This window comes from Stegodyphus dumicola, chromosome 4 (assembly GCF_044657685.1).
Source record: "Stegodyphus dumicola isolate Sdum_Otavi_A_Nest chromosome 4, ASM4465768v1".
In the NCBI taxonomy this organism is placed as follows: Eukaryota; Metazoa; Arthropoda; class Arachnida; order Araneae; family Eresidae; genus Stegodyphus; species Stegodyphus dumicola.
The window spans coordinates 14,357,087-14,373,079 of record NC_140771.1 but is presented as its reverse complement, the minus strand read 5'-3'; the positions used below and the strand labels follow the sequence as shown (position 1 = coordinate 14,373,079).

General features: G+C 30.7%; 1 protein-coding gene across 2 annotated transcripts in view; it reads right to left on the bottom strand.

Moving 5' to 3' along the window:
- The window catches only part of spn-E (tudor domain containing 9 protein spindle E), a 166,414-nt gene that overhangs the window by 102,116 nt on the left and 48,305 nt on the right, over window positions 1-15,993 (bottom strand). For both annotated transcript variants that reach the window (XM_085814583.1, XM_085814585.1), the window contains exons 15-17: window positions 9,529-9,623; window positions 1,601-1,732; window positions 423-576 (exon numbers count right to left, since the gene is read on the bottom strand). In XM_085814583.1, coding sequence (XP_085670709.1) covers window positions 423-576; window positions 1,601-1,732; window positions 9,529-9,623 — 381 coding nt within the window. The remainder of the gene's footprint in view (window positions 1-422; window positions 577-1,600; window positions 1,733-9,528; window positions 9,624-15,993) is intronic.

Sequence of the window (15,993 nt, the reverse complement as noted above, 5' to 3'; positions counted from 1 at the left end):
TAGTCAGCTGAATATAGCCAATGGAAGAACGATAGATTGGAACATTTAGCAGGGGAAGTTTGTAATCATAGCATTCTATCAGAACTTCCAGTAAAGTCAAAAAGCATAACAAAATAGTAGAAAACAAAGGAAACCTTTTTATGAAGCACAAAAAAAAAAAGAACTGGGTTGAACACTAATTGTTTATTAAATAAAAAGGTACCAGTTCAGAATTCTGCAAGAATGATGGCGCAACTTTGATTGGGTCTCTGCCAACTTTCAGGGCCGATGGAATAATGTATAAGTACCGTAACATTAAATTGCATGCATTTTTTTTTTTCCTTCTGATTTTTAATTCAGTATAGAATTTTTAATATGAAATCAACTACTGGTTTGATATCATAATATTAATATTTTATAAAAAGTGTGAAATAAGGACATACCAATAACAATACATTCTTCAAGGCAATGGAACACAAACCCAAATATTATCAATTTGCTAAGCTTTATATCTAATGGCAAGTTAGCCATAACTTGACCAACAAAGGTAAGTTCACCATCATAAGGATTTGATCCTTTTGCCAGTAAAGCTAAAGCCTGAAAGAAACAAGAAAATAAATGTATACAAAACTAAGAATTGAAAACTTTTAGTGTTAGTTATGTGACTCAAGTGCTATAGAGTTGTGAAATAATATTTCATCAAATAATAATAATACAGCTTTTAAACAATTACTCAATTTTCACAGAAAATTAAAATGTCAGGCTGAAAAACAATATTTATATTTAATTCCATACACTGCTGATTAAATATTAATTATTTTTCTATGATTTCAGTGTAAGCATATTTAGTAGGATCATAAACTAACTCAGATTTTAACAGTTATGGGAATTTCAGAAAATACTTATTTTGTTTTAATATTGTAACCAGTAGATTTCGTGCTAATGGCAATGCAGTGGAAGAGGTAGAGCATATCTTAGTGCACTGAAGGTTATATGTGAGTGCCAAAACTACATTTAAGGTGAGTTTAAAACTACATTTAAGGTGAGTAACTTTATTTGTTGTTTAAACTTTCATTATTATTTCTTTACATATTATTGCATTATTATCTTTTGTGTCATTTACTATTATTTTATCTTTGTATGATTACATGACATATTAATGTATTGTATCACTGTTGTATTCTATCTCCTTTATATAAGTATTCTTTTTTATGTATTCTTTTATTATTATTCTAATTTAGTTTCTGCTTTGTAGTACTATTGTCATAGTTTTTTTTTTTTAATTTAGAGTATAATTTAGCATTCTCATAATAGTATTTTATATTAAAAAAAAAAAAAAAAAAAAAAAAGCTGCTGATTTTTACAGTTTTTAACTTGAATTTTCAATGTTTCCAGCAAATTTACAACATAAAATTATCTTCTAAATTGCAAATAAATCATTCTGATTTTAAATTGTACATGAAACAATTATGAAAGGATAATTTTTACATCTCTTAAAAATTTGAAATATACACATATAATTACAAGCATGGTCTCAACAAACTAAATTTTTATTAATTAAGATGATTTTTAAAACAATTTCTTTTCAAAAAGAGAAAGACTAATTATTGATACACCATACCTCTTTCAACTGTATTATTGCATTTTCAATATCTAAAATATTAGGTGGTTCTAGAGCAAAAGCTAACATTTCCAGAGGTTCACATATGTTCAGTTTCTTCACATGGAGAATTGTGCTTGTTAATGGAACTCTCTGGGAGGGGGAAAAAAGAAAATTTTATAAAGTTCATAGCTTGCTGTATTAAACAAAAATATAATCACAAAAACAACAATATGATCTAGTTTCTTCCAAAATACACACTAAATTTTGTTATATAAATATTCATATGCTGTATTTCTTACAGTGCGAAAAAAATTCGGCGAAAAATTTTTTAAGTGTAAAAAACTGCATAACCTATCATCAGGATCACAGAAAAACACCTTGGAAAACAAGGCCCCCATTCCTCACTGATGACAGAAGGACAAGGGGGTGGGAACTGAGCCATCTTTTCATCAATATCAAAGAATCAGCCACCCAGTTTTTAAAAGATACAGGGCAAAACTATCTGTTATTCCTCCATTACCTGCAGATATGAGAATCATCTCAAAATTAGAACTGTTTGCTGCAAATGGTTCAGTTCAGTTCGCCCATTGTAATTGTGAAAGTGAACAGATCAATAATAGGTAGGGATTTTCTTGCAAATTTTACCCTTTTGGTAGATTCCAAAAATCGCAAGTTGATTGATGGCACTACATTGTTAACAATTAATGGAACTCCTTGTTTTCAAAACATCAGTAATACTCCAATTATAAATGCTGTACATGATCCAAATAAAAATATTATTAACGATTTCCCGGATTTGCTAAAACTGAACATTGTTAATAACAAAGTTAAAAATCATAACACAACTAATATTACATCGAAACCAGAGGTCTACCTATTTTTGCTAAAGCTAGGAGGTTATCGAGCAGACCATTCAAGAGTAATTGGTTGAACTCACTACATCTTGCTAAGATGAAATCAGGTGACTGGAGACCTTGTGGGGACTACCGAGCATTAAACATAATATTGCTGATAGATACTCTCTTCCATTTTTTACAGACAGCACTTACATTTTAGTGAGAATAACAGTTTTCTCATCCATACACCTCATTGAGGCATACTAACAAATTCCGGTGTACACGGAAGATATACCAAAAACAGCAATTCTCACACCTTTTGGTTAGGTTCCCATTCATTATGTTCGGCTTATGCAATACAGCCCAAACGTTCCATGAACAAGGTGCTGAATGGACTAGAATTTGTATTTTGCTACTTAGATGACATTCTCATAGACTCTCCCGATGAAGAAACTCATCGGCAACATGTACAAGCAGTCCTTGAGAAACTAATCGAGTATGGTCTGCATTAATGTGGCAAAATCTAAATTTGGTGAACCTAAACTTGCATTCCTGGAATGCAAAGTGTCAGCTGAAGGACTTCAACTTCATCCAATGAAAACTGATGCAATCAATAATTCCCTGGAACCAAAGTTATTCACTAGTTTAAGATGATCTTTAGGTATTGTGCATTTTTCTCAGATTCATACTAAATTGTATGAAACTGCAATAGCATTTAACAGCATTTCTCTGTGGTATCAAAAGGAACTGCAGAAAACAAATAGCATGGATGGAAGAAATCAGACATGCCTTCCGAGATTTAACAGATGCACTTATTCATGCCACCAATTGAATTCACCCATCCCAAAAGGCCAAAATATCATTAACAACCGATTCCTCCAAAACTGCCATTGGAGCTGTTTTACATCAGATTGTGTACAATGAAAAACAACCCTTGGAATTTCTTCTCCCGAGCTCTGATATCAACACATTAAAAATATAGTGGCTATGGCAGAGAACTATTAGCCATCTATATAGTTGTGAAACATTTCAAACATGTCTCAGAGGGTCAATTTTTTTCAATATGCACTGTCACAAACAAAAAACATTTACTTTCCAACAAGATTTGGAAAAAGGCCTTGCCAAGGCAAGCTAGACAACTGTCATACACTGACTAGTTTTCAGCTGATATCCAATTCATCCAAAGGGATGAAAATACAGTTGCTGACACACTCTCCTATATAGACATCATTTCTGTGCCATCTGCAGAAGACAAAATTATGGAATCTATGGCAGATAGAACACCTGCAGAAACTATGGCAGACACTCAAAAAGATGAAGATTTAGAAATACTGAGAAGTAAACCCAAAAATAAAAATCTACCAAATCTTTATACCAGAGAGCAACAAGAAAAATCTATTGCAATATTTCTACAAATTATAATCATCCATACATACCTGCAGAACTTTGGCATAAAATATTTTCATCAATTTATGACTTATCTCACCCTGGAATAAGATCCACAGTAAGTTGATAACAAAATGTTTCATATGTCCAAATATGACTAAAGACTGCCAGCTATGGACTATAGCATGTTTACAGAGTTGCCACTCAAACGGGAGAATGAAATTCCTTGACATTTCCAGGTTTTCCAGGTGTGTTTCAAGAAAATTCCAGTCTATCCGCGTAATGTACGTTTGCTGTGCTAAGATTTAAATTAATTATGGTATTTACTTGTATTGTGCAGCAAATTCACTTAATTATTCAATAAATCCCAGAGGACATTTATTCTTAATTATTCTTGGTATACTTTGTTTGATAATTTTGTTTACTTTTCCACTTAAGAAACTTAATAAAATTTAAGATATATACATTGGATAACAAATGTATGTTTTATTTAATTATTACTCATGATCATCACCAGTTCAAGACGAGGCTAATCCGGTCCTTATAAATCACAATGCAATACTAAATAGTTAGGTTGGATTTTAGGTAAATTTAATTTGTGTGAGGTATGTTCTTAAAAGGCACCTTAACACTTGAAAACACAAATATAATAGTTGTTTTTTCTCCACTGAAGATTGAGATTAGAATCTTCCCAATCTGGAATAAAATAAGGCTTTTTTTTTTTTTTTTTTGCAGACATTCTGCAGCTAAATGAAAAAAGAAATCTATTTTAATAAATTGAGGTATTTTATATTTATTTCGCAGCACACATAAGGAAAAAATATGTGCATTAAATTTCGTGATGGTACGTCATCATACTGCTAGAATTAATTTCAGGATTATGCCAGAGAAAATTTCCTGAAATTTGGAAATATTATTTACTAATAATAAATTTAGAGGGAAGAAGCAACATTAAATTATATGAATAACATAAAAATAAAGATAATTACTTAAAAATTGAATTAGAATAATCAACGATATTTTAGCGAATAATATTACATGGTTAGCCCAGATGACTGATTACTATTTTTTTATTTTACTGCAAAATGGCAAGGTATTTATTTAAAAAAAAAGGGTTTAAAAAGATTTTGCGGTAAAATTATAGTATACGGTAACAGGACTTAAAAGAGAAGGGCTAGCTCATAGAGCTTTTCCCCCTGAAGCAGAAAGTGAGAAGTGATGATGTAGTCATGATGACACTGACCGCGCAGATGCAATTCACAGCTTGAAAATTAGCGTTTTTGACCCAGCATTTAAAATGAGCTGTGTGTGAAAGATAGCTATAATTTGGAAGAGACAATGTTACTGCTTTATGCATTTGAGACTGAACCATTAAAAAATTTAATAATACTTACTCAATTTTAAAATAATAGATAAAATGTGCTACTCTTTTAACATAAAGTTCCGTACTTTTTTTTTATTTTTATTTGCAGGTTTTTTATTTAATACATGTTTATTTCTAATAATTTCTTTATCTGCATATTAACTGAGAGAATTTTTATACTGCTTCTAAGGTAACTATAATAGCAGCTATTTAAATTTACTCAAAAAACAATTTTACATTGACAGTTTTAAACATATATGGCAACATTTCTGCTAACCTACGTTTGATTTTTTGCCTAATTGTAAATTTTACATTGTTATAATTCTCTTCCGATTCAATATAATAATAGATATTTTTAAAATAATTTTGTAATTTATACTTATATCTATATAACAATTAAATAAATGTATATAAGATTGTTACCTTAATTTTGACAAAATAGCTTTACTCAGAGTATCTAATACAGTACTTTTAATTTTTCAAAAGTATGAGTAAAGGAAGCAGGTCTTTTTATGCCAATTACTTTGATGTTTTATACTATTATATTTTATCTAGAATGCTAATCTAGCACAAAATCTAATCAATAATTAGTTACAAGGGATACAATAAGAATAACTTTAACAAGTACTTAACAAAATTAGTTTGTTAAATACTTGTTATTCTTGTTGGTACTATTCATAATACCAGAGATATTATCGATTAACTCATAGAAGTCAGATGCTTTTTGATTTCCTGTGGGGTGGAGTATACCTTTTGCGGTACTTTTTGAAAATAATGTTTTCTCTGGAGCGACTTTTTGTCTCTCGTTTCCCTTGACCATTAAATAATTCGGTTTTAGTTTGTGACACAGTATGATTTCTTCTCAATCTCTATTTAAAACCTCTTTAATAATATCAAAATTTGAAACAGTTCCATCTTCTAAAACAAACCATTTATCTAAAACGTGGTTTCTCAGTAATTTGAGGCAGAGCGCGAAATGAGACCTCTGATTAAAACAAACTGCACGTTTTGAAAAGAACACAGAACTTGGTAAAGTTTAGAGTCATAGCAGAGTTTTCAATCTATATGCATTTTATCAAAACTGAGAACGCATATTTTTTCTACAGAATACAAATATTCGCCTCTTTCCTTCTTTAGAGTAAGAACATCACTTTGAATTCTTGGACTACACTAAAATTTAGCGCACCATTTCTTTAATTTACTAATACTAGATAAAAATATACCAATTTTTTTCTTTCCAAAAATTATAGCTTTAAGATGACAGAACTCTTATGACAATACAACGTGAAATATCTTCACTAGGACACCTGATTTTTTCCTTCTTTTTCAGTAATACATTAATCTGCGTCTTTATAAAAATAGGCTTTAGACATTTTTCCAAATTCTCCGATTTGTGCTTCCCCCCCCAAAAAAATTTCGCTATTTGAGATTTTAATTTCTGATACCAATTTCTGTCTAGATGTCGTCCACCTTCTTTGCCGCTGAACAAACGTTATAAAATTTTTCTTTTCCCTATTTTTCAATACTTTAATACAATTTTCTAGGGATATTATTTTGTTCTTCAAATTATCAATGCATTCTTGTTTATCCTTAAAATTAGGGCATTCAGGAATATCTACATTTTTATTTGTGAGTTTTATTTCAAAATCATTAAAATTTGATTTATTATTGTCATCAATTTCGACTTATTATTGTCATCATAATTTACTTTCGGCACAGCATTCCATTTCAACAGTTTCTTTTTGTGGCTATCCAAACAAGCGATTTTTCATATCACCTTCATAAACATAGCATAGAAAATGTTCGCTGCAGATTTTTCCGCTCTTCGCATTAATAAAATCTTGTCTTGACATTTGTGTATCCATTCTTTCGTCAAAAGCAAAATCTCATTTGGATCCTTTGGTCCCATGAAATAAAATATCTCATCCTTTCGTACTTCTGTAAGTGCTACGGCATGTTACTACAGCACAAAAAGCCATGTTACGTAAACGATACTTTACAATATAGAATCTAAAATAAAAACTGACTAAAATTACGTTATATACATTATTAGAAAACAGCTATATATATGATTAAAATTAATTTGGGATATGTAACCTCTAGAAAATCGTCTCGCAGCTGAATGAAACTACAGTTTTAAACGCAGTAAATTAGAACAGGTGGCATCACAGTGACGTCAGATTACTGCCTGTTAAGTTCCCCCATTAGGCTCGCGCCGGCGAGGAGTCGAACAAAGAAATGAGCTAGCCCTTTCTATTTATCCCTGATACGGTAAGGCCTTTGGCACGATTTTGAAACTTGTCGCTAAGACCAAAATGAACCGTTTACTGCGCATCATCATATCGCCAAATCCCATTGTACCATACATGGAGATTATTCTAACTAAAGAACGTGTATGTAAAGAAGAAAAGGTTCCATACAAGTAAAATGCTCTTACGTAGCTAGAATGCAGAGGAAAAATTTCCCAAGGGATTTGGCGACAGAACCTAGCGGCCAGAATTTCCCTCTCCACGATGTGTACCGGAAATTGAAAAACACGTGTTAAGAAGAAACATTCTTTGACAAAAAGAAAGCTACGAAAAATCCAAGAAGAAACGTTTTATCAAAGGACGTTTCTTCTTGGATTTTTCGCAATAATTTTAAAAACGGATTTTCGTAGTTTTATTTTTCCCTGAAAATAACTAATCCATGAATTAATTTACTTGTGCCAAAAAATATTTTCTTTTCCTTTAGTTTAACCACTTGTGCTAAGACTAAACTTCACGGTTGCGGTGCCGTGCGCTACAAATATAACAAGCGGTAAAGTGTCTCATTTACGCCGCTCCGCATCTGCGAGTGCAATCCAGAGCTGTAACTCAAGAAATAAACAATCTTGTTGTTAGGTGACGTGTGCACCACGTTATTTTCATTTTTGCGATAAATGCTTATCGACGTGGTGTTCACATCGCTCGCAGTTTGAGACAAAAGCATCTTGACGTGCGTGACACGTCTTTTTAGCGCAAGTGGTTAAAGAAATTTTAAACGACATTCATTTTATGAACTCTTGATAACGTAATTAAATACACTGGTTCGAAATTCGACACTGGTTTTGAGCTTTGGCGACAGATACATCACGCATGCACAGCTGTTTCCCTCTATGATGGAATGGAGCAACGTCTGTTGCAAAGAGGTTTTCCTTCTTTACAATACTTATGCTTTGATTCTAACCTCCATGGTACCATATACTAGGATTAAACCCACTTTGTTTTATACGAGAACAGGTACTTTCTTTAGTTCATGCACTGCACATGCAATTCTCGAGAAACCAAAAGCTGCAGGAAACTTGCTTTGCCTTTCTTTCTAAAAGACAATCAAATTGGAGCTGCGAAAATTGGCTCTATGCCAGCTGCCCGAATGACACTCACGTGATACACAATTCGCCAAAAAAGTTATCTCTTCCGACATCAGCGCAAAAATCGCTTTTTTTGGCGGGATCGTTGTATGAACTTCCCTGACTTTTCCCTGAATTGTTTGGTCAATTTTCGAATTCCCTGACATTTTTCGGTTCTCCCGGTTTTCCAGGTAGCGTGGCAACCCTGTGTTTATCATGCCAACAGTCTGAAATCCATAGAGATACACAGTCAGCTTTGGGAGAATTCACAACACTTTATACAGATTCCAGGATTTAAATATAGATTTCATTGATTAAGATAAAATAACATGCCAAACAAGTATTAATTTACAACCAAAACCAAACAACCAAAATCAGCGTTATATTCGCAAATTTTCACAGGAATTGCATGAAATTTCATGTGAAAATTTAAAAATAGAACACTGATTTTTGTTGTTTGACTTCTAAATCAATAGATTTGGTTGGTTCGTTACCTGCTTGCAAAGGATTCAAATATCTTCTAAATATCACCACTTGTTATGCACAATGGATTGAAGCGGTGACATTAGCACATCAATCAGCAGAATAAATGGCTAAAGCTTCGGTTTATAACTGGTTTTCACACTTTGGAATTCAAAATCGCATACCATCTGACCAAGGTTGGTATTTTGATTAGGGAAGGGGGTGTGTAGTGTTGCTTCAGTCACACTGATTTTTTGAGTCATCATCAAGTTTTTGATAGAGTTAAGTTACAGAGGAATTACTTAAACAGAAGTGTGAAAACCAGTTAAGCCACCATGAGGCTGATTTTTCTGTTTGCAAGATTTGAAATGAGTAAATGTAAATAAATATTAATTTTATCGGAGTTGAAGAAGTGTTTCTAGCATTCTCTTATATATAGCACTTAAGCATCAAAAGAAAAGCAAAATTTTATGCAAAATAATGAAGTCATACAAATACATGATAAAATCTACTAAATAACAAAGTTTACCTTGATTTCAGGTGTGCCATATTCAGGAAGGTCATCATAAAAATTCCTAGGAACCATTCTGTACACTCTACCAATATCAACTCTGCCAGCTCTTCCTGTAAAAATATAAATCTATTACTACTTGCTTAGATTTATTTAAATGTACAGCAGAACTTTGATTACCTGAGGATACTTGTATTATAACCACCTTGAATAATCAAAACTTGGTTCAAGAGATTAAATTTTAAATCGTACCAATTTTTCTTTTGAAACTTTTCTGAAAATGTTTATTTGGAATTCTAAAAATAAGTTTTACAATTAACATTTTAACAATTTTTTTAGCAGTAAATAAAATTTTGTTTCCTTCAGTTAAACAAATAACTCAAATAAGATTTTATTTCAGGACAAAATTCATGGTACTACACAAACTCCATCAAAATTTACGCAACACTGTGAAATTTAGTCAAATATTTTACATTTATTTTTGACGCACTTTTTTTTTTTTTTACATCTATTATCCATTTCTGCAATATCCCTATAATTATCAGCTATCACATGAGCATAACACACTTCTATCAACAAAAGATTATTCCCCAGCATCGCACCCATTGCTGCCATTTTTATTGCTCTCCAGATCTAAGATGTGAATGATTTCTTCATCAATTAAAACCTGGTTAACTATTTTCTATATTTATCTATTCGAAAACATTATCTTGATGAATGTCTTCACATTCTTTTATGCTTTAAACATACTTACAAATTCATTGTCATTTGATGTCCGATTGTTGATATTACTGTCATCTTCAATTCATGTAATCTACATCTTTTATTATAATGCATTACTTAATATATTAATAATGCACAACATAATTAGATATTAAATTAATAGAGATCAGATTAATAGAAGTTCTATTAGAATCAATACGAAAAGTTCCTAGATAAGTAATTTTTCTAAGGCGTCTCATTTTTAAAATTCCAAAATAAAGTTTATAAAGTGTCTACTTATTTTTCCAGGATATTTCTAATTAATAATCTACTAAATAGTCCAATCTCATGGTATGGTCAAACCTTGCTATAGTAAACCCAGTTTAAAATAAACTTTTTGGTGTTGTCAAACTTCGTATACATATAATGTTTTATTTGAATACAGCAAACCTGGAAACGTACTAAAATTAAATACAACAATCCCCCAAATCATCCATATTAAGCTTATTAGGATAGTGAAAAACATCTTTACATTGCAATTCTTTTAACTTCACTAATTTTTTTTTTTTTTTTTTTTTTTTTTTTTCCTGTTAAACAAAGGCTATTTGAGGGAGATGTGAAACCCAGTTTTTGGAAAATCAGGATACACATCAAGCATATCTTAAGAGATCATACTGTGTCACAAAAATAATTATTTATAACTATAATTGTTTATTTTAGAGGGATATATGTATTTCAAGGAAAATATCTTAACTATGGCTTTGTAAAATTATCAATGCATGGTGAAAAAGTGGAAAATAAATTTAATTATTGCATTCAGTACCTAATTAATCCTTAATATGATCTTTTAAAAAAAATTAGATCTATTACTCGCTTCCTTTTGCAGATGTGACAATGTTAACCTATTACTGCCCAATGATCTATTTATACATTACCTACTTTTAGAATGCCCACTGAGAACAATATCTTTTAATCACTTCTTGTTATTGGCTGATTTCCTTACACATGTGCCCACAGCCCCAAAGGCGTTTTGAAACATTCCTTCCCAGATCAGTCCAGCAGGCAGATAATGTCTGAAGTTAGCCAAGTGATGCTTCATAGTGCAGCTTTCAATTTTGTATCCAACAGGAAAAACAAATAAAAGTAAGTTATAATTTTCTTACATGTTCTACATTTTCAATACCTCTTTAATTGTTCTGTGTTATTTAGATTAGAAAAATAACTGTTTATATAATTAAATTTTTAGCTTAAACATGCTGATCTATAAACAGATCGCTGGACGTTAATGGTAACTAATGCTGTTTTTTTTTAATCCCCCTTTCCATTTTTCACAGAATGCCTGCCCGTTAAGTGTTTCACACCATCAAAGAAGCATTAGAATGTATGTTTTCTAAGGAGATTGAGTCAGATATAATTGTTTTACCACCTGATGTGGATGAGTTAACTGATGAAGAGTGCTTTGATAATGGTGAAATGATTACTCCATCGGTAAAAGATATGTCAGGTAATGTAGAAATTTGTTTACTTGTGGAAGAAATACAGGTAAAAGAACAATGTTAATAAAACAATGCAAATGATTTTGGACCTAATATTATGGAGCAACTGCCATCTACATCTAGCTCCAGTAATGAAAATAAAAAAACGAGATAGTTCAAAATTATAAAAAAAAAAAAAAAAAAAAAAAAAAAAAAAAAAATTAAAAATGAGCGAAAAGTAAATTCAACAAACATAACCTTACTTATTCTTTTAACGAAGAAGGTAATTTGTCTGGTGAAAATCTTGAGAGAATTTCAAATATTTTAGAAAATATGAATCCACTTGAAATTTTTTAAGAATTTTTAACTCCCTAATTTTATGAATTTATAATAAACGAAACAAAGAGATATGCGAAAGAGTGAGAAATAAGCTAGAGTTTTCAGTTAGAATTGATGAGTTGAAGAGTTTTATTGTTTTTTTTTTTTTTTTTATTATTATTATTTTCTCTGGCTACCAAACTTTATGTAGTGAATGTGATTACTGTCAGAGGAATAAGATCTCATGGTACCAAAATGTCTCGAAATAAATATTTAGAAATTAAATCTGTAATCCATTTTGCCTACAATAGTTATGCAGCAATGCAAAAATGAGACCAGGTGTTCAAAATAAGAAAATGAATCATGCATATTAATCACAGTTTTTAAAAACTGAAATTTTCGATAAGTTTGTCTGTTGATGAAATTATGATTAGATATTATGGTCATAATTTTTTCAAATAATTTCTTCTACACAATTTGGCTATACATTTTGGTCCATGTGTGGAGTAAAGGGGTAATGTTATAATTTTCACTAATATTATGGTGCGGAGCATTTTGACATTACTCCTGAAACTTCGAAAGAACCACTTGGAACACGAAAAAATTACCAGTAATTGATTCCAATAGCCAAATCTTATTTTTTGACAATTTTTTTTTTAATTCATATGAGCTGCTGGTTGAACTAAAAACACATGCATTCAGAGCCACGGGCACAATTAGAAACAACAAAACTGCTTCTTGCCTTTTAATGACTGATAAGATATTAAGAACAAAATCATGGTACTTATGGTTACTGTTTTGACAAAAGGAATGAAATAACTATTGTTAAATGGAAGGATAACAAGTGTATAACAACAGCAACAAACTTTGATTACATAGAGCCTCTACCCAGGTTTCAAAGCATTATAATAGTTTGAAAAAAAAAATCCCAAATTTTCCAACCTAGTACTATAGGCCAATGTAATAAAAATATGGGTGGTGTCAATCAGCACGACTGGCTCTTAGAAAATAAACAATTCAAATCTGGGGCAAAAAATGGTACTGGCCAATATTTACAAGAGTTATTGACGTGGCTGTCGTAAATACGTATATTCTGTTCAATTTAACACATTCTGAAAAGGAAAGACATTGTATACCTCATTGTATATATCACAGTTGTATACCTCAACTGGAAAAAAATTCTAAGAAAAGCAATGGAAGACTTTTGGTGATGTGATAGACTCTGTATGTTTAGATAGAGAAGACCATAATTTATAGATAAAAGTTACAGGGGATTCACCAGTCAGTTTTTATCGTTTTTTGAAAAATAACCCTTTTTCCCCCATGGGATCAGATTTAGAAAACCTAACTTCAATCCATCCAAGTTTGTTACAGGATTCTTTTCCCATGGGATCAGATTTAGAAAACCTAATTTCAATTCCTCTAAGTTTGTTATGATCCATACACATTTCTGTGCATAGAAATTAAGTACTTCTAAGGACCATCAATGAAAAAAATTAAGGACCTACCAGCAACAGGAAATTGAATAAATTAAAGCAATTACCTAAGCCCCAATTTGACTTTCCTAATACAAATCTAAGGATGAAACAGATTTCCAAGTACAATGCATTATTATTAAACAATATCTAATATTTAACATAATTATTCAAATTTGAGAATCAAACGAAATTTTCAAAATACACTACTTCTTTGAAATACATTACATCTTGAAAAAACGGCAGTACACTACAAGTACTAAAATTGTATTTGTTATTGGTTTTTACTATGCCTGTGCCTAAATATGTTAAAAATTAGATAAAAAAATCCACCTCAGATTAAGTTTACCATAATATTTGTTTTTCCTTCAATCAGAACAATTTTAAGAAAATACTCTCAACAGAAAATAAAGCCTGCTAAGATAAAATGCCTGTGCTTGAAAAGGATAAATTAAAAAGTCATTAACAAAAAGCAACAAAGAATTAAAAGCAATTTTAATCACATTCAGTTTTTAATTTAACGTACAACTCAACTGTACATACCTAATTGGTAAAAAGTTATTAATATTTATCATTAACACGAACTTTCTTTAAAAATTCTTTGTTATTTTGGATGGCATCAAAAAATTCACCTCATTGTTAATTTTGCAGTATACTGAAATTTTCATGGTTGATTCAGCCATGGTTCCTCTTTTTCCAGACCACATGGTATTCATTATCCAAAATACTCTTTTTGACTGGTACACATGTGTAAGGGATGCTGAAAATGTATTACATAATTTGAACAATGAATTTTTTTTCTTTGAAATAACGGAAATGCATCTATTTTGTATTTATCTATTATTTATGTTTTGTAATGTTTTGCATAAATGTACCTGTTTTAATTCACAATTTGTATTTTTCCAGATTTCATAGTTAGCCGCCCAAGAAGATTTTGTAGTCATTACTTCACCATGAAGTAAATCCATGTTTACGATGATATTACAATAAGTTTGTTTTTGCAGACAGTTTCATCAATTTTTTTTCACCTGAAGCTTCAGCTCAGACTAGGGTAATTCATTGTTTACTCAAAATAAAAGATTATGTTCCATCAAAATTATTTTTCGACAGCTCAATTTAAGAAAGACATTTTTCATAGAATGCTGTTAATTCTTGTAGGACTGAATTGGTATTAATACTTCCATTATTCTTCTAGTATTCTAAAGCTCCTCCCCTCCTTGAGACATAAATTTATTATCATGCCTTTGCTCAAGATTTCTTTTTACTTTTCTAAGTTCACTAACAATATCAGTTGTATTCACTTTAATAATCACTTTATATAATCAAGACATCTTTTTTAAATAACTTGAGCTGTCTTTGCACATATCACAAATACATTTTACTACATTCCTTATCAAAAAAATGTTTTATCAGCACTGGGCGGGATTAGATTTTTGTGAAATAAAATAAAGATTCCAGTCTTTTAGAGATTTCAAGTATTCTTTCAGTAGAAGTGACAGAAAGTGGGTGTTGCCATGTTGAAGAAGCTTTTTATACTCTGCATCCACAAATTCCCAAATTCTTTTACTTGGGCAACACAAATCATTTAAACATGGGGATATAAATTATAACTTCAAAAGCTTGTATTCCAATAGGCATAATATCAAATGACAGCTTGAAGGTAGTTGTATACCATGTAGTAATATACCATGAAGTGTATATGATGAAAAAACCACAACCAACGGCAATGATATTCCTTCGTAATTCCTTCTACAACTACTACTATAAATAATGTTCCTACTTCTACTGTAAATATTCACAACACCACTATTATTGCAATTTTCTCCACAAAATCCAATAAGTTTTAGTAGCATTCTAAAATTTTATTACTGATATTAAATGTTTTGCAAATATTTAAAATTTTATTACTGATATTAAATGTTTTTCAAATTTTCTCATAAATTAATTCAAAGACTAAAGGTAACTTTTATGTGACAACCCAGTACAAAATACCATACACAACTGGCACAGTTTAAATTTATTTCCTTTTGGAAGAATCAAATGGCACCATCAAAAATTTTGTTTTATTTAAATTTCTGTGAAGCTGCTTACATAACAGTGGCTTAATCATATTAACAATGACAGCTACACATTTTGTTCTATCTAGTCTAAGCTTTGTATCACACAGCTTCATAATAATTTAAATGAATAGTAACTTAAAGATGACATTATGAATAACAACATTAAATGCAAAAGTTACTTCTTTAGCTGCAGCTAAAAATTCTTTCTTACTTAAATCAATACCTTTAAAATATGACAATATATATAAGGAAGTTCCTCCCACTGCTACTAGGCTTGCCTTATGTTTCAAATTTTTCAAATGATTTTTAAAGTCAGATACACCCCATGAGCTACTAAAAATCAGGGAAATTTCAATTCAGTTTTCACTTGGCCAATACAATCAAAAACATTTTTCAAGACTAGATAATTCTTTTTTAATTCATGAGTAAAATTTGAGTTCTGTTACCTTCCTT